We start from the raw sequence: 18,554 nt of genomic DNA on the forward strand, positions 1-18,554 counted from the left end.
GTGACTCACTTTTGGGATTTGGGTTAGGGTTAGAACACACACTTTGTTTGGTATTTGAAACAACAACCACGTGTGAGTGACTGGCAGTTCTGGGACTCTGGGTGTGTGGTCTCCAACTGACCGGGCTGGAGGACCCTGAATATCTTTGTGTGTGTGTGTGGGTGTGTGGAGATGTGTGTGTGTGTGTGTGTGTGTGTGTGTGTGTGTGTGTGTGTGTGTGTGTGTGTGTGTGTGTGTGTGTGTTTGTGTGTGTTTACTTTGTGGAGTTAGATCCTCGCACCCTCAACTTCAGCTTTATTAGAAAGCCCTGTCATCCGCTCCTTAGCATTTATACACCATCTCACATAAATTTACATCATGTCCAGTTCTACAAATCCAATGACTATTCAATGTTGGTTTCATGTTTAAATGAACAAATGTCACTGATAGCAAATGTAGGACAATTCTGAGTCAAAACTAACATGCTCAGAGAGATCAAGCAGGTTTGAAGAGAACCTTCAACCCCACAAAGAAAAAAAACCCAGGTCCTCTCCGAATTGACCCAAGCCAGAACCAACCCTCTGTGAGGCTGAAGCACCGACCACTGCAACATCAACTAATGTCCTGATGATCAAGAGCCTGGGGGATCTTTTCAGAAGCCTTTCACAATTCTGCTAAAACCAGGTAAAGCTGGTCTTTGGACCCATCCTGAAATGATACCGGCGCGGCGGTCTGAAAAGGCCAGTAGGAAATTAGATTTGTCTTCTGTCCTTCTATTGAAATTGTTATTGCAAACTGTCGAGCATGAATATGACTTTCAACGTAACATCGCTCAGCCATGGTTGTCACACAGATTTCTGTCGCTTTCTTTTTGAGAGCTTACCAGAAGACTCTGACATTTGACATCAGCCACAGCCTCCTTCGTGCCCTTGTGCCGACATTGCGTGCCTGATGAGAGTCACCTGTGTCAACACCCATTCTTTCGACGCCATTTCTCTTCCATTGACGCATTAGTCATGGTTGTTTACTAGAGCTGATCTTTGTGTCATGACTTTGTGTCTTACTCATCACTTGCCTTATTAAGTAAGCTTTACAAATCCTTCACGTGGAATTCAGTGTGCTTTGTTTATGTACATCAGTGCTTTAGCATGGTCGCTCACGACATGCCTCACCCCAACGATTCAAGGGATGATGAGCTTTTGGAAAACGTGGCTGTCTTACGCTTAACGGTTACAAGTTTAATTCAAGTTTGGACAGATACATCTTTTATTAAGCCTATTGTTTTGCCTAAAAATATCAAAGTGATGCACATATGTAGTTGCTGTGAAAGTGTGTATTGTTTTCACCACAGAGGCTGATGCCCAAGACAAGACAGATCCTCTGCTTATAATAATAATAATAATAATAACAATATTAACAATACTAATATGGATGCAGAAATGATGTGATTTTTTAAAAACTTTATCTATTTATTTTTTGCTGGGCTATGTTTTTGGATGTTGTTGGTTGGTGAAGGAAAGACTAATATTTCTGTTCTTGGCTCGTTCAGCAGAAGGGCATTTTTTGATCTATTTAGTGACATCATTAAGACATTCTGGGACTGAAGCCACAACTCGAGAATTCTTTCGCATAGCAGTGGAAAGACACCTGGTGATGCTGGATGATTTGCCCAAGAGGTAGCATGATGGTAACATGTCGGTAACATGTCGGTAGCATGACGGAAGCATGCCAGGTGAAAATGGAATGGGACCTAAAATGGAACCTTGCAACACACCAGTGAATTTGGCTGTTGAAGAAGAGAAGATGTCCTGTCAGAGAGATATGTCTAGAACCAGCTCAGACCACTGTCTTTGAAATGAGGCAAATAAATTCTAATTTCAGTGAGGTGAGCAACAACTTCAAACTGTATGAAAATTAAACTTGTTTAAATTGTTTAACCTTGCCTCTTTTTTTTTTCCTCGCATACATCTCTAGTTACTAGGAAAACAAATACTGGCAACGTACCAAACACTTAAAATCCGCAGATTCACATTGCATTAAATCTTCATGACAAGATGGCATTTGCCCTCCTATTGACTTGAATCTGAGTAGGTGTAAATAAGGCGTGTGCCGGTAAACCTGTGCCGGTTTCGTGCAAAGGCAGCATTTTACAGGCACCTGAAGGGAGTTCCTGCTCCTCTCACTTGCACGCAGGGCCTTTGTTGTCTACACTCGCTCTTTCTTTCCTATCTGTGGTCTTTTCTTGCATGTGAATATAACCCAAACAGGTCCCATAGTAACAGTGATACGATCACAGCATTCCTGCAGTGGAGTAGATCCTTTTTTTTCCCCACTCTTCTGCTGTATGTTAAGTGGAGTCACCTGGGGGCACACGGAAAAGTCAGAAAAACAAAGAATGGATTTTTAAAAAGTCAATGTATCTGTAGTTTAGAAACACTGACATGACCAGCACATATTTGGAGTTTGTCCATCACACCGTCACTGTCACAAGAGAGACACCAGACACATCAATAACCCACAGCATGATCACAGTCGCTCTCTGATTTCATCACAAACCCACATGGTGATTCTAAATGCTTAGGTACATGTCAGCTGGACGCGGCCACACACAACGGTCTTAATTTTACGCTACAATGAAGTCTTGCACTTTGTTACAATAATCTGCACTAGTCAAAGCGCTGAATGAGTGCATACCTGCCCCACACTCTGATCGCTCTTTCACCCGACACTGTGAATTATTTTATTAATGTAGCAACATATTGCATTTGAAACATATTATTGACACCACTGTAGTCACATTCGACAACCGCAGATAGTAGTGCTGTGGAACGCTCTCACGAAGCCAAGTAGAGGATGAACGCCAGTCGAGCTTTGCCCCCATTTGTCTAAACAGCGTTGGATGTGTGGCGTGATCTGCGTGATTACGTTGTAATAGTACTCTTGAAATACCTTTTCATTGACATGTGCAGTACATATACCATTAGCAAAGTGACATAACACATAATAGAGGTGTCGAAAAAGAGTAGAGGACAGAACAGTGTACAACAGCAACCCTTCTTGTCATGGAACGAAAAGGTAATCTATGAGCATTACTCGGCTATATCTTGCTATATCAACGCTATTCTTCACAAGTTTGTTTACATTACAAAAACACCTTCCTGTTAGTTACTGATTTTCACTCTGCTACTTTTGACTGAATTACTGAATGTAATATAACAATCAAGAAGCCATGTGATATAATGGTTAAAAATGTCATACAACTTGTCATGTAAGGTACTTACAACACAGGAACTTGAAATGAATATTCATTCATTCATTTAACTTCTGTGGAAGTGTTTTGCTCTGGAAAATGTTTTTGCCATTGTTTTGGGGAGTTGCCACGGCAAGATAATCTCATACATTGGTTTACCAGAGTGACATGTCATCGCTTGTTCGCAACTTTTGCATGGTCCAGTTACAGTCACAGACTTGGCTGACTTGGACGAGTGGATACTTAACCTGGAGTTTCGCTGGAACAGCCAACAGGTCTGCTTTTAAAGTAGAGAGAGAGTTAGCAGGTTATGACATCAAACAGATTTGTTTGTTTTTTTGGAAAGTGTGAAGTAGCTATCATGAAAAGCATTCGTTGAAGAAGTTCAGTGCACTGTTTTCAGTTCTTTTATAAACTGATGAGGGAATGAGATTACCTGAATGATAAAGCACATGGCCATTTTAATCTGACAGGACAGGCTATTCTTCTTCTTTCAGAATCCCCCATCAGGAGCGCGATCACTTTCATGAACGTCAATCTCATTTGGCCCGCGTCCTCTGTTCCAGATGCTCTTCATCCAAGACTCTGTCTCTCTCTCTCCATGGGTCTGAGTCTGGCCTTCTCTCCAACCTCTGCCTCACACACACTGTGTCATCTCACAGCTCACCAGCGGCTCATGATTGAAACTGTTTTGCTAGTTGCAGGGGGTTCAGGTGCAAGGGCAAGCAGAGTTCAGTCCCTAATCTGTGCAGAACCATTTTGGGGAGTTCAAGGGCTTTTAAATCATATTCTTGGCTCATGCAACGGATCTGACTGAATAGATTTGGAGAGTGTGTGAGATAAGAGGGCGTTATCAACAACACAAGAAGAAACTTGCAGCAGTAACAGCACACGGGGGCACGACTATAAGCTGTGTGATGACTAAAACACACATGTTTGGGCAAAGCCAAAATGTGTCAGTTAAGTACGGAGACGGCGGTGAAGTGGTTTCAAAAACAGAGCTGTCAACATACTATAATTAGCAGCTGATGAAATATCTTCTGTGGGTTGTATTTGCACAATGATTCTGAGCACGCAGCAACCATAAATAGCATGAAGGAATGTTTGGACTCAACATCAATTTCTGTTGCTATTTTGGACTTGTGAATACACCCCTGGATTCTCTTTATGCCTTCAGCGGAATTATCTTTTGGAAAACATCGAAACTAAGTGGTGTCTCACACGCAAGACTTTTGTTTGCATACACCCAACCATTAAATGTGTGTCACAGCAACTGAACGCCTTGTCGTCATGGTTATTTTTAGAATCGCAACTGTTTACATTTTAAGAACATTGAGGACAGTTAGAATATGTTCACAGAAGACTTTTTATATTTGTTTTGTGCATGTTTTTTTTTTTTTTTGCCTAATCATTTTGATACGGTTTTTTTGTGAAAATATTTTCAATTCCGATTTTGCTCTGCTAATGTATCTGTGAAGACGATGTAAGACAATAGTTATTATTATTATTGTCGTCGTTGCTGTACTGTAATAATAATAAGACAAATAAGAAGAAGAAGAAGATTTTCAGGATTGTGGTAAGATGAAATGCCCACGAAGCGCTGTGACCAAGGCAGTTGCATGAAAAGATGGAGGAGAAGATAGGTCACTTACTGGATCATTATTTGATGCACACATCTATCTAAACACATTAGTTTGGTTCACAATTTTTGTGTTCTTGTTCACAGTTGTGTTTTGATAGTTTGCCTGTGTGTCTTATATATGTGTTCATGGTTGTACTAAGTCTTGCATATGTGTAAAATAAAATAACGACATACAGTGTTACATTTGCATTAGTACACATTTGTATAATATCGAACAAGTAAAATAATGAATATGAATGAATATCCTTCACTGTCACTTCTGCGTAGCATTCAGTCAGCAGCACTTAATGACTTATGAGGCTCAGTTACAGAGGAAAATGAACTGAAAATGAGTCAGTGATTGAGGAATAAAGTCATCCAACTGGATACAGAGTTTGTTAGAGATGTTTGTTTGTTTGTTTTTTAATTATTGTTTAGCTGTGCTTTACATTTTCCCACACATTTTGCTATTAACTATCGAAAGCAAACTGCAGTAAAGACCGTCATTCAGGGTGAAACCCTGCCCGCTGACACAGGTGGAGCATGTCCCCACGGATCTTCACCTTTCTAATTCCACCACACGCAGCAAATGTCGACAGAATTGCATGCGTGGTGGTGTGACTCCGCCTCGAAGGGCTGGCCCTGAACTGAGGTATAAACCAACGCTCACTCCTGCTCCAGGTGAGAAGACAACTCTGGCTGGTGCACGAGCGAGGAGCATGAAATTGGAGGTGCTGTGCGGGAAGATGAGCAGGACGTCCAGTGACGTGGGGTTCCGCTCTCCTCTCTCGGCTGAAGAGGAGTTGGGCTCCGACGGAGACTGCGTGGCGCATAGTTATCCACCTGTTTCTCCGTGCGTAAAGTCAAAGCCATACACAAGGAGACCCAAACCTCCGTTCTCCTATATCGCCCTGATCGCCATGGCCATCCGGGACTCATCCACAGGCCGCCTGACTCTGGCGGAGATCAACGACTATCTGGCGAAGAAGTTCCCTTTCTTCAGAGGAAGCTACAGCGGCTGGAGGAACTCCGTGCGCCACAACTTGTCCCTTAACGATTGCTTCATCAAAGTACTTCGCGATCCATCCAGACCCTGGGGGAAGGACAATTTTTGGATGTTGAACCCTCACAGTGAATACACGTTTGCGGACGGCGTGTTCCGGCGCCGGAGGAAGCGCATTCATCAAATATTCTCCGGACCATCGGAGGGGTCGCTGCGCAAGGACCAGCCTCTGATCACCTCCGAAACAGCCAGAACTGAAAACGGGACTAGATTCATCAGTTCGTTTTCTATCGACAGCATCCTCAGCAGGCCTTTTGACAGAGACTCATCGGCCCGGCCTACTTTCAAGAATCTGCGCGGCGTCGAACTGGCGCATCCTCCACCTGCCTATCTTCCGATGGCTCAAAACCCGTGGTCTCATGTGGACACTTGAAAGAGGATGTTGTTCACCAGAGGGTCAGAGTTCGACATTAAACAAGGACTTCATGGTTTGAATTATTATTATTATTATTATCATTATTATTATACTTGAATATATACACGATGTAAATGTTACCGAAATGAACTGTGATGCACTGTAGCTTTTAATCTGGTGTTTGAATAAAAGCTTTTGTCATGGTTCGTTTTCCCCAACTGTTGCGTGACAGAGAGCGAAAAAGAGTTCAAGTAAGGTACATATTCAATTTAATTAAAAATGTATTGTGTGCGTAAGAGTATGGCGTGGAACATTGTGTTCCACAAACAATAAGTAACTCAAAAATAATAATATAATAATCTTTATTATCGTTATTGTCATTATGATTAATATTATTATTGTTATTATTATTATTATTTCCAGTTGCTTTCATTCAGGTTAATATCAATTTCCTTTCCATGGATGTGGATGAGGACAGAGCGTCGTGGGAGGGGATTCGTTTTTGCTTGAGTGTCCTGCTTCAAGTCTGATTCAGGCCACATGGGGAAGGGGCAGTTTCTCCGAGGGAATATTAGGAGTACATCAGCAGAGACGAACTAAGATGCAAAAAGGTGGTCATGGTGAGCTCAGAGGGTTACTGGCTTCTCTCGGCCAAGGATAGAATAGAATAGAATAGAATAGAATAGAATAGCCTTTATTGTCCTTGTACAGTGTGCAACGAGATTTGAGCGCTACTCCCTTGGTGCAAACAATGTAAAAAAAGAATATATCAAAAACAATCAAGCATGCAGGAGGGCTGTAATACTCAAGTCTCGCTTTGAGTTTCAAAAAAATCAGAAGAATCATGTCTGAGGAGAACGCTCACGAACCTTGACGATGACGATTCAGAGCGCACCGAGCAAAAGACTCACACTGAGCGAGGTCGACCAGTTCCTGCAGGCTCCCTTCACTTTCTTCAGGGATGGAAGAACTCAGTCCGGCACAATTTGTCTTCGAATGGGTGTATTATTAAGTTGCCTAAAGGCCTGGGGAAACCGGTTTAGGGGCCACTATTGGACCATCGAACCCGGGAGCGAGTTCATGTTTGAGGAGCGGTCATTCCAGTGCAGACCTCATAGATTCCAAAGCTAATGTCAGGCGTTAAAGCCAATCTACCGGATGGTAAATGGGATTGAGTTTCGTGCGTCAATGTTGCTGTACAAGTTCGATTTACAGTGGTATTGCGGCTGCTATGAGGACAAGATAGAGGGTCTGACAACGGGGGGTTTTGCAGGTCCTGGGGCTCAGTGTTGACTTCTTCCACAGCCACAGTGAACCCCATATAGAGTGCACCTTCATATGCAAAACAGCCGCGAAAGGTTAAGACAGAATTAGTTTGTTTTTGTCACAACATCAATGAAATGATCCGGGACACTGGAAGTGACATGCACGTGTTTATTTTTTTGGATGTCATGCATGACTTTATATTTTTTATCCCAAGATAACAGTTATCTCAAGATAATTGGAGATACAATCGTAAATGTCCGCGCATGCGTAAGTGCCTCTCTGGCAAAGCATTTTCTATTCATCCTCCTGTAACCATTATGTCTCCCATGGCGTCGTAACTGTTCGTCAACGTTGTCATTCACTGTCTGCAAGTCAGTGCGTTTTTAACACTCTGATCAGGTGCCTTCGACTCATCACAATACTGTAATACCTGTTAAATAGTTAGTTTTATTGTTGATCTGCAATGTTCTGTTTGGCTATGTTGTTGCAGAAGTGTGTCAGAGAGGGGAGGGCCAGCGGGACGGAGTTGCTGGGTGTGAAGAAGTTCTCTTCGGTGTTGTGGTGAAATAAAGACCCGTTGGAATACATCCTACTCTCGTCTGTGTGGAATCCTTCTGGATACTGCAATACCACATGTGGCAGAGCTATACGTATTAGCTATACACATCCCTGGAAGTGACAAGCCTGACTTTATTTTCTTTATCTCGAGATACAAATTATCATGAGATAACTGTTATCTTGGGATAAAAAAAAAATAAACACATGCATGTCACATTCAAAAAAATAAACACATGCATGTCACATTCAAAAAAATAATGTCATGCATGTCACTTCCAGGGCTCCGTAAAATGATGTTTCTCATTAGAAGTTGCACAAATTATCTATTTTTATATGTTTCTGACTTTTTTAGCACGTATGATGCTAAAAAGGGCCTGCATTTAGTTTCGTCGCCTTATTGTGGATTTATAAGTTTCATGAGGTTTAAGGCATTTTTCAAGCTGGATCCAACAGAGTTTTTTTCCGTTATGAACATGCACATCAATTCACGAAAACCGTGGAAAACACTGCGCAACGCATTTTACTAATGGTAACGGTGATGTGTGTTTATTATAGCATTTAGTTCCTATTTTACTCATGGCCGCTTTGTCGCCATCTAGTGGTGAAGTCTGTGTTAAACGGAATCCATCCATTCTCTGTGTCAGGGATGTACACCAGTCAAACACAGTGGAGCCACAGAGTTGACAGCTGACAGTCAGCAGATTCAGAGGCCTGATTGGCGAAGCTGTGTGCGTGACATGAGTGGGTGGATGAGCTTGCACCACCCGGCTCTTTGAGGACGTGTTCGGACACCCCTGCTCTGTGACTATTTTCTTGTTTATCCACTTCATCGAGGATGATTTTCAAGCGACACCTTTGAGTCGGTTTCAAGTTTTACAGCTTATGGAAATGGAACAATTTAAAAATCCTTTCAACACACTACTACGACCTGATATCTTCCCTTTGATGTCGCTCTGCACCAGGGAGCGTGGCTACGAGCTAGAAGCATCCCTGTAGTCAAACACAGGAGAGTGCAAGCAGCCAACGTTGGTTTTCTTACATGGGTCAAACACAGCAAAACACCAAACCAAAACTCTGAGGAAAACGGTCGGTCCATGAAAAACATTTTGAAACTCACAACCATGTGGCGCAGCTACATAATGGTGCATCTATTTTTCAGTCGAGTCACGTAGAGCGTTTTGATTACAATTCCAGATCAAGGACAACTACTGTGAGAGTTACAAAGCTCTGACATGGCATTCTTTCTCAGAAGGAATCGGGAAACAGCATCACTGAGTGAAATGACAAAGAATGCAGTGGCTGTCCCAGTTCTACGTTGGCCAAGGGGAAGGACTCGGGAGGAGGGTGAACAGACCCCATGAAAAGAAGATTTTCAGGATGCACACAGAGTGACCAAGACACTGCCGGACAGTCTGTGTCCCCCCCAGGCATCTGGCCTCTCTCTTTACAGCCAACCATACCATGTACTAGTGAGTAATACCCCGTGGTGGGCCGTTTTTATGCCGTCAGAATCCAGCGAGCTTGTGTGGCCAGGCTGTATGACATCAGGCACCGCTGCACTCTGAGTGAATTTGCCCATTTACTTGACGGACAGTTGCGATAGCCAGGTCACGAGTCGGGGACCGCAAGGCCTCTTAGCTGGCCTCACGTTGAACATGACTTGCACGCGTCCTGTGATTGGATACTTATACATGCTTATACTGAATGTATATGGATTTTTATGAGCAAACAGGGTGTGAAATGCACGGCCTGCCGCTGACAATGCCATGTTTCTGATCTGTCCCATTTGATCAGAAATGTTAGGTATCTCACTAGCTTTTTCCTTAACAAGGTGCCACATACTGTAAGTGAGTTATGTGCCTCCTACACTGGTCTTGTATTCCCCCACACCAACACGACGCTGTATCCATGAGAGCTGCTATTTTACAATAAACACATTCTAAAAACCCAGACATTCACCTCTGATACCCAATCTAATCTCTTATTAAGTTACCATCCACATTTTGGTTTGGAAATGAATTTTTTTTTAAATACATTTGTCTATTCGTATTTACAACAAGTCATAAGAGAAAGAATATGACTATAACATGATCTTACCTGACATAACGACAAAACAAAAGTGAGTGAGATGAGAGATTGCGGGTCATTCAATTCAAAGGCAGCGTTACTGAAGAGATGGGAAAATACTGCATCAGATGGGACTTTTAGTAATGCAATTTTCCCAGATGTAGCGCCTTATCACTCCACAGGGTGGCAGCAGCTAATCAATAATGCGATCTTGTCGTTTTCTTTCTGTCCGCTTCTCTGTAAATATATATATATATATATATATATATATATATATATATATATATATATATATATATATATATATATATATATATATATATATATATATAAATAACGATCGGGTTTTCAGGAATAATAATAATAGTGATAATAATAATAATAATAATAATAATGACGATGGAGATGGGGCCGTGACACGAAGTCTCATAGCAACTTTCAGGGTTTTATATATATATATATATATATATATATATATATATATATATACAGAGGGAGAGAGAGAGAGAGAGAGAGAGAGAGAGAGAGCTCAACTGATTACAGAGTTAAAGGCCCCTGGTGAACTGTGTCAACAGCCCGGGGCGCAGGGAAAAGTTCATGCCCGGGTCCATGTAAGGGGAAACCGGGCCACTGCACGGACATTTAATTAAGACGACCTGCTGCGGATTACAGCGATATTTGACTGTAACTTTGCCTCACAATGACTCGCCATGATTTTCTGGTCCAAACACGGAGGCCCCTCTGACGCCCCCACTGACCACCAAAAGCGTTTTCACGCGGCAGCCGAATTCACAAACAGATTGATGTCAACTGAGGCGACGTGTCGTAACTGACCCATTTGGTCGTGTATCTTGAATAAACTCGCACACCTTTGATCCCGGCCAGGCCCAAAAGTTTCTTAATTCCCTTGTTAATGAGATCAGCCCACACCTCGCACGGCCCCTGATGCCACGCTGCGTTCACTTTGATCCTTTGACGCACACGCATCTACGGACACGCGGCCTTTTGGAAGACGAGCCATTTGGTGTGGTCACTTCATTTGAATGTGATTTGGTGACTTGGGTACTTCTGCGCAGGGCATCTCTTTTCTGTCGTTGGATGGTGGCAGTGAGTCCTCCTCACTGGGGATCTATGGTGAGAAGACCAACGCGCTGCCACTTGACGGGTGCAGCGGCAGTGGTAGTCGTAGGCACGCAATGTTCAGTGGTGTACTGACGTGAAACAACATTTCATGATATTGGCGCTCAGATGTCGATGACGCAGAAGCGACAGTACTCGCAGAACAGTACCGCTGGGACTCAGTGGAGCTGCAACGGGGTGCAATTCTACATGAAGCTTCTGTTGGTCAATGATTTAAGCATAGCATGCACGGCATCAGTAGCACTAGTCGTTGTAGGCCAGCGTTGAAAAAGCAACACCAGTATGAACAGAGAGTTAGTAGTAGGTTCGGTGCTGGACCAAAACGCATTATTTCCCCGGTGGTTTATTGGTACCGATGAAAATGAAAACGTTAAGCGGTTACAGCGATTAGAGAGTACTGCATACACTCCTATGGAAGAACATGAATTGCATTCGATATTTAGAGATTATTAATAGAATAAATGAGCAACGGTATTAAGTACTTCTAAATATTCCTGGGAAGCCATGACTATACAAAGAACTGTATTAGAAGTACAAATGTAGTTTTACAAGTTTGTACAAATAATGTAGTTTTAGTCTTGTTTCTGGTGCAACAGTGGCGTACTTTGGTTTTTGGTCTTATTTGATGATCGATTTTTGTTTTTCTCCCTATGTTCGAACAACGGATGCTGCTGTGAACGTGCTGTAAATTTCTCATTTGCGACGAATCAAGTATTTATCTAATTTATCGAGATAATCTATCGAGCTATATCCACTGCTGGTGGTGAAAGTTTTGGGAAAGTTTTTTTTTGTTTTTTTTAACATACGAATATCGCTTCAGTTTGAAATATATACGTTTATAGAAACGATACATCAAGTATCAACGGCATTGTGTTGGTTAGTTTTATAATTCACAGACTCGTCGTGTATTGAATGTTTAATGGTGAAGCAATACTAAATTAAATATAAACCTAGCATGAAATATGCATATGAAATGTGAACTTCATATTCTTATTTTACAGTGATGAATAATACCTTTTTGGGAAATAAATAAAATAAAATAAATCAATCAATATATCAAAGAAATAAAATGTCATTGCTGACTCCAAATCCCGTTTTAATGTCCATTATTCCACCACAGGTATCAATCAGTTTTAACCCTTCCTCAAAATGACAAAGACGGATTTATTATTATTAGAAGTAGTAGTAGTAGTATTGGGTCCATTTGAAGCGACTGTGTCCATGTGAGTGGTTCTGTCACGTCTGATTGTGGGTTGAAGTGGGCCGGGAGTTCCCGACACCTCCTCCCCTCCCTCCCCTTCACCGCGTCTCCTCCAGCGCCTCCGCATCTCATTGGTCATCTCCACTGGGTTTTTGGGGAGGAGCTGATTGGAGCAGCAAAAAAAGAAGGAAGGAATTTAACTCCGCAAAAGGTCCTGACGGATTTCCAAAAGTTCTGAACCTTTCCACAGCGCCAGCAGAGATGGGGACTGCTTAGACGCCGAGCCTTCTTGGGAACATTTCAGAGACTGACGTGCTGTGAGTTGTTTGTTTTGACGGAGGTGCGTTTGAAAAGAAGACATGCAGGCTCGGTACTCCGTGTCCAGCCCGAACTCTCTGGGTGTCGTACCGTACATCAGCGGCGACCCGAGCTACTACCGGGCCGCGGCTGGCGGAGGATACACTGGAATGGCCGCTCCGATGAACATGTATTCCCATCACGACCAGTACCCAGCCAGCATGGCCCGGGCTTACGGACCTTACACCCCGCAGCCTCAGCCCAAAGACATGGTGAAGCCTCCGTACAGCTACATCGCCCTCATCACCATGGCGATCCAGAACTCGCCGGACAAGAAGGTGACCCTGAACGGGATCTATCAGTTCATCATGGAGCGGTTCCCCTTCTACCGGGACAACAAGCAGGGCTGGCAAAACAGCATCCGACACAACTTGTCCCTCAACGAGTGCTTCGTCAAGGTCCCGCGCGACGACAAGAAACCCGGCAAAGGCAGCTACTGGACCTTGGACCCGGACTCGTACAACATGTTCGAAAACGGCAGCTTCCTGCGGAGAAGACGGAGGTTCAAGAAGAAGGACGTGCTGAAAGAGAAAGAGGAGCGTCTGCAGAAGGAGATACCGAGACAGCCGGCTCGGGACCAGGAGGTCCAGGGCTCCCAGCCGGTGCGGATCCAGGATATTAAGACGGAGAACGGGACGATGACGCCGCCGCAGGCCGACTCTCCTTCGCTGGTGCCAAAAATCGAGAGTCCAGACAGCAGCAGTATGTCCAGCGGGAGTCCGAACAGTATCCCGTCGAGCAGGTCCATTAACCTGGACAGCAACGAGCAGCACCAGCACCAGCACCACTCCTCGCAGGGCTTCAGCGTGGACAACATCATGACCTCTCTGCGTGGATCCCCGCAAGGAGGCACCGAGCTTCCCCCGAACCTCATCCCGTCCACCAGGTCTTTATCCTTGAACTATTCTCCAAGTCAGAACTCGGTGTACAGTTCCCCCTGCACCCAGAACTCCACTACCTCCACCTACCATTGCAACATGCAGGCCATGAGCTTGTACGCCGGGGACCGACCGAACCACCTGGCACCGACCACCACGGTGGACGAAACGTTGCCAGATTATTCCGTCACCACCACCTCGTCCTCATTGACCCACGCCAATCTGAACCAGGAGAGTCACCATCCACACCAAGGGAGGCTGACCTCGTGGTACCTGAACCAGGCGGGAGATCTGGGCCATCTTGGAGCGGCGTACCCCGCACAGCAGCAAAACTTCCACTCGGTTCGGGAGATGTTCGAGTCCCAGAGAATTGGCTTGAATAACTCGCCGGGCAATGGAAATAATAGCTGTCAAATGTCCTTTCCAGCGGGTCAGTCCATCTATCGCACTTCTGGAGCTTTCGTTTACGACTGTAGCAAGTTCTGACCCCAACCGAACTCTCCTCTTTACTCTTCTTAGTACAACATTTATCACCAGACAGACTCACAAACTGACTTTCTAAACAGCAGTGTTACCACAAATGACACGTAAGTCTCTTTTTTATATTGGTTTCTTCTTGTGTTAAAGGTCTGTCGCTTTTTCTGTCCTGAACTTTTTGCATATAGTAATTTATTTCTAAAACTGTAGCCGGATATTATGGACCAAACACCGACAAACAAGTGTTTCTAAATTTTAATTATCAAATTAAGAAAAGAAACGTTCCATTATAAAAGTGACTGACGGAACGTGTGTATCACATTTGAACCATTCATTTGTTGGAAAGTATTTTTGAAGGATTTTGTTTGTTTGTTTAATAAATTGACCTTTTTATGTGACTTAAATTTACGCCTGGTTTCTTGCAAGCGGTTACTTCAATAATTACCATTTAATTGACTTTCAAGAACAATTTGTTCGCATGAAAACCGGAAAAATAAATCAATATGATAAAAAAAAAAAAAAAAAAGAAACAGTTTATATTTGTTAAGGCTTCTGAAATAAAACAAGAAAAGAATATATAGAAATAGACATAGAAAAAAATAGACAGAAAATGTACGGTAACATCCGTGTCAAATATATTAGGTTCGATTAGATTGCCTTTGTTTCTCCACTATTATTCAATTTTTAAATATGAACTGGACAATTTGAAATTATGTCACAATATTTTTCATACTTGATTTTGTTGTCATATTGTATGCATGTAAAACTACATTTTTTTAATTAAATGAATAGGCTGCACATACTGATAGTTTTGGCTTCAAACTAGATTTTTAGTCATATAAGTCTAGAATTATTAAATGAACGCCTGTGTCATTAGTTGATGAACAAATTAAGTTCAATTTGACGAAACAGAAATCGCCAATCATTTTTCAAAACGATAAAGTTGATGGTGATCTTAATAGCAAAATTAGGAAAGCGGTTTCAAACCGTCAACCCGTTTCATTCATCAACGCACAATGTAAATAATGCCGTTTTCATCACATTATATCAAGAACTTTAATGTGGCTTTAGAGATTCAACCCCTCAGAAATGAAATATCTCAATAAGCGCATCGAACAAAGAGAACGAAAATTCAAGTGACGGTTGAATTCTGAAACGATTGACAAAATCCCTGTTATACTATATTTAAAAATAATGCTGGCACTAACCATGGCTTCGTTGGATTTTTGTGCGACCCCATGATTTTGTCACCTCAATCTAAAAGGGCCTGTAGATAAGTCATTAGTAACTTCTACTCGCATTATATCCTAAAAACTTCGTCATAAAAAGTGCTACATACATAACGATGTATTATTATTATTATGATGATGATTATCATTATTATTAATATTATTCTTACTATTATTCTTATTACCGCCCACTCGAACTGCTGATAGCAGCTTAAACTGTCATTTCACACTCCGGCCGTCCAGACTTTCGCTGTCTAACCAAATACTTAACAGACGAGCTCGCCGTTCACACTCGCTGCTGACTCCAGGCCTTCAGGGACACAGCGCAAGTCAGTGAATTTAGTTTTGGATGCTGCCGTTGTGTGTACTGACTCATTCCAGAGCTGACTTCTCTTCATAGCTCACATGCCGAAAATCGTTCTGCTGATGTTTCTGCTCTCAGCAGTGCGACTGGCGTGAACGCACCAGCACATTTTAACGTTTAAATATCAAGAAATAATGCTGAAAGATACGAACGGTACTGTCGCCTTGGTTCCGTAAAGAACATACAATAATAATAATAATAATTCAATTGCTACAACTTAAACCACAAAATGACCAGAAACAATAAATCCTTACTTAAGTTAGCTAAATAACATAGAAGCCGTCTTTTTATCTTCTTTTTTTGTCCCCTCGACCCAATATATGCTCCTTCTTCTTCAACACTGATTCGAATACTGCTTCTCCTCAAAGTACAGCTCTTACTACTCCTGCTAATGTATCTTCTTTGTACCGCTACAAGAGCTTTATATAGACTGTCCAAAACATAATCATAAGCTTTTAGGGCAAAACAAACAAACAAACACTACTAAAACTACTACTACTACTACGACTACCGCCGTCACCACCTAACCTACTTGTACACATTTCTCAGCATCATCATCAATATTAATACGAGGAGTATGAACTACTTATTTCTTATAATTGTAACACCATAAATATTTTTCTGGTACCACCGCCACCCACTAATGCCATTGTTATTATTATATATTATTATTATACTATTACTATTGCTATATTATTATTATTATCAACATGACAACAATGCAATAAAGGATCTTTCATAACTACGCATAACACCAGCTACTAATGCAAACTAATATTGTGCCGGTTTGATTGCAACCAATGTAATACACTAAGCATGGATAATAATAATAATCATAATCATAACAACAATAGTAATAATATTAATCTTATTATTATTATTATTATTATTATTATTATTAATATTATTATTATGTACTTTTTAAAATCTAACTTAACAGTAAGAACTCCGGATTTAAAAACGAACGTAGTAATAATAATTTGTCGTTGAACTTTATTTGGTAAACAGATGTGTACTGTGAACACTGGGGTGTTGGGGAGAGAATATTTCACCGAGTGTCGCGGTAAATTAACCAAACTATCGAGTTACAAGACAAATATGATTTTCCTGTGCAGCGCGGTGGTCTTGGGGCTCCTCTGATCTGCGCGCGCTGCTGGAGTCCAGAATCCGTATAGATCCACAAGAAAGCTGAGGAATCAAGGTCCACTTTGGGGAATGACTGGACTGTTCTGAGAGCCATCGCGGAGTCTCCAATTCCGCACACTTGAATCAGTCTGGTAAATGCCAGAAGATACTTTCTCTGCGTCCGATCAACAAACGTCGCGTTAGCCAAGATTGATGGGGTCCACGCAGAATCATCGAGTAGAACAGGAAGGAATAAAATTCAATCAGCGAGCTGGAATCGTTTTTCATCAGGCGGAAAAGGCCGAGAGGGAGCCGAAGGGTCATGAGGAGGATGTGGACCACCATCGGCACACCGTTGGCACACACGCAAATAGGGTGCGCGAGGCAATTGAACATTGGCATTGAACAGTTTTTACATTCAATTGTGGGTTTGTGGTCTTTACGGGGGCCGCAAGGAGACAAGCCCGTTCGGCTCTGACCCATTCCTGGAAACAGTCACTGCTGCGGGTCAGATGGCGACGACATAAGCGAGCGTTTTCAGCCTTTTCAAAAACAGAAGTGTTTGTACCTATCGGGCTTCTGCCGCAGTTCATAACACAACTTTCAGCGTTCCAGCCGATCAGTTGTTAAGGCGTCACCTGCTTGTCGTCTAAAGAGAAATCTGTAAAAATAAATTCACAATAACAATAAATTAACAAATGACGAAAAAAAATTACACAAAAAATTGTGTGTGTGTGTGTGTGTGTGTGTGTGTGTGTGTGTGTGTGTGTGTGTGTGTGTGTGCGTGTGTGTGTGTGTGTGTGTGTGTGTGTGTGTGTCACATTTTTATATCCCGCAGCTTTTAAAACGCAAATCTTCTGTTATCAACCGGCGATGACTGAATCAGCTCGCTAGAATGAATCTGCTCCACATGAACGAACAGCTCGGCTCAGTCGGATCATAAGGTTCGGCTGTGCAGCAGTGACCTGCCGCTGCTTCCGATTAAGAGCGCAAGATAAAGTCTCACAAAGAGCTGCTTGCTCGAACTTATTGACTTACCAATACTTTTTTGGAAACGTCAGAGCAGTTCAATGTGTCAGTTACACTCGTGCGCTGAGTGAAACTATTCATTTATGAATCTTTCATCAATACCTAAGAGTCTTGTCAAGAATATCTCTGATTAAACGGAATGGAAAAATGGTGGAATTGTTGAGATGCATTGTTTAATATCCATGACAAGTTTTTTATTCGCACAGTTTGGTTTTTCATCCATCGTTATTTAGTTAAATATAATTGTCCTATCGTTAATATCCGTATTGTATACCTTTTTATTGAATGAAAATTAGTTATAATAAATAAATAATTCCATTAACCAAGCAGTGTTGAAGACACGTTTTCTTTGATGCGATTTGCTGTCTGTTTGTTGGTGAAAGCAGTTTGATCAGACCCAGCGATCTGGATATTTGGATTTTGGATTCGGATTTTAAATGAATGAAACGTGACTTGCAAGCACCTTTCACAATGCGCCAGGTGCAGACTCATATTAAAAAAATTCTCTCACACCATGCACGCACACACACACATACAACACTAACATTCTTCGTCTTAAATACATGAATTAAAAAAACAAAAACAAATAGAAAAC

The 18,554-nt window shown here is 42.1% G+C and overlaps 2 protein-coding genes across 2 annotated transcripts; both read left to right on the plus strand.

Moving 5' to 3' along the window:
- Window positions 1-5,560: 5,560 nt before the first annotated feature.
- Window positions 5,561-6,863, plus strand: foxq1a (forkhead box Q1a). The gene has a single exon (XM_053883960.1). The coding sequence runs from the start codon at window positions 5,570-5,572 to the stop codon at window positions 6,284-6,286; it is 717 nt and encodes a 238-aa protein (XP_053739935.1). The 5' UTR covers window positions 5,561-5,569; the 3' UTR covers window positions 6,287-6,863.
- Window positions 6,864-12,722: 5,859 nt separating this feature from the next.
- Window positions 12,723-14,894, plus strand: foxc1a (forkhead box C1a). Its single transcript, XM_053883369.1, has one exon. It carries the CDS (start codon window positions 12,860-12,862, stop codon window positions 14,219-14,221), a length of 1,362 nt encoding a protein of 453 aa, XP_053739344.1. The 5' UTR covers window positions 12,723-12,859; the 3' UTR covers window positions 14,222-14,894.
- The last annotated feature ends 3,660 nt before the right edge of the window (window positions 14,895-18,554 follow it).

Source organism: Synchiropus splendidus, chromosome 13 (assembly GCF_027744825.2).
Source record: "Synchiropus splendidus isolate RoL2022-P1 chromosome 13, RoL_Sspl_1.0, whole genome shotgun sequence".
NCBI classification, from domain to species: Eukaryota; Metazoa; Chordata; class Actinopteri; order Syngnathiformes; family Callionymidae; genus Synchiropus; species Synchiropus splendidus.

Coding starts and splice junctions, on each gene's coding strand:
- foxq1a (XM_053883960.1), top strand. CDS start 5,570: ATGAAATTGGAGGTGCTGTGCGGGAAGATGAGCAGGACGTCCAGTGAC.
- foxc1a (XM_053883369.1), top strand. CDS start 12,860: ATGCAGGCTCGGTACTCCGTGTCCAGCCCGAACTCTCTGGGTGTCGTA.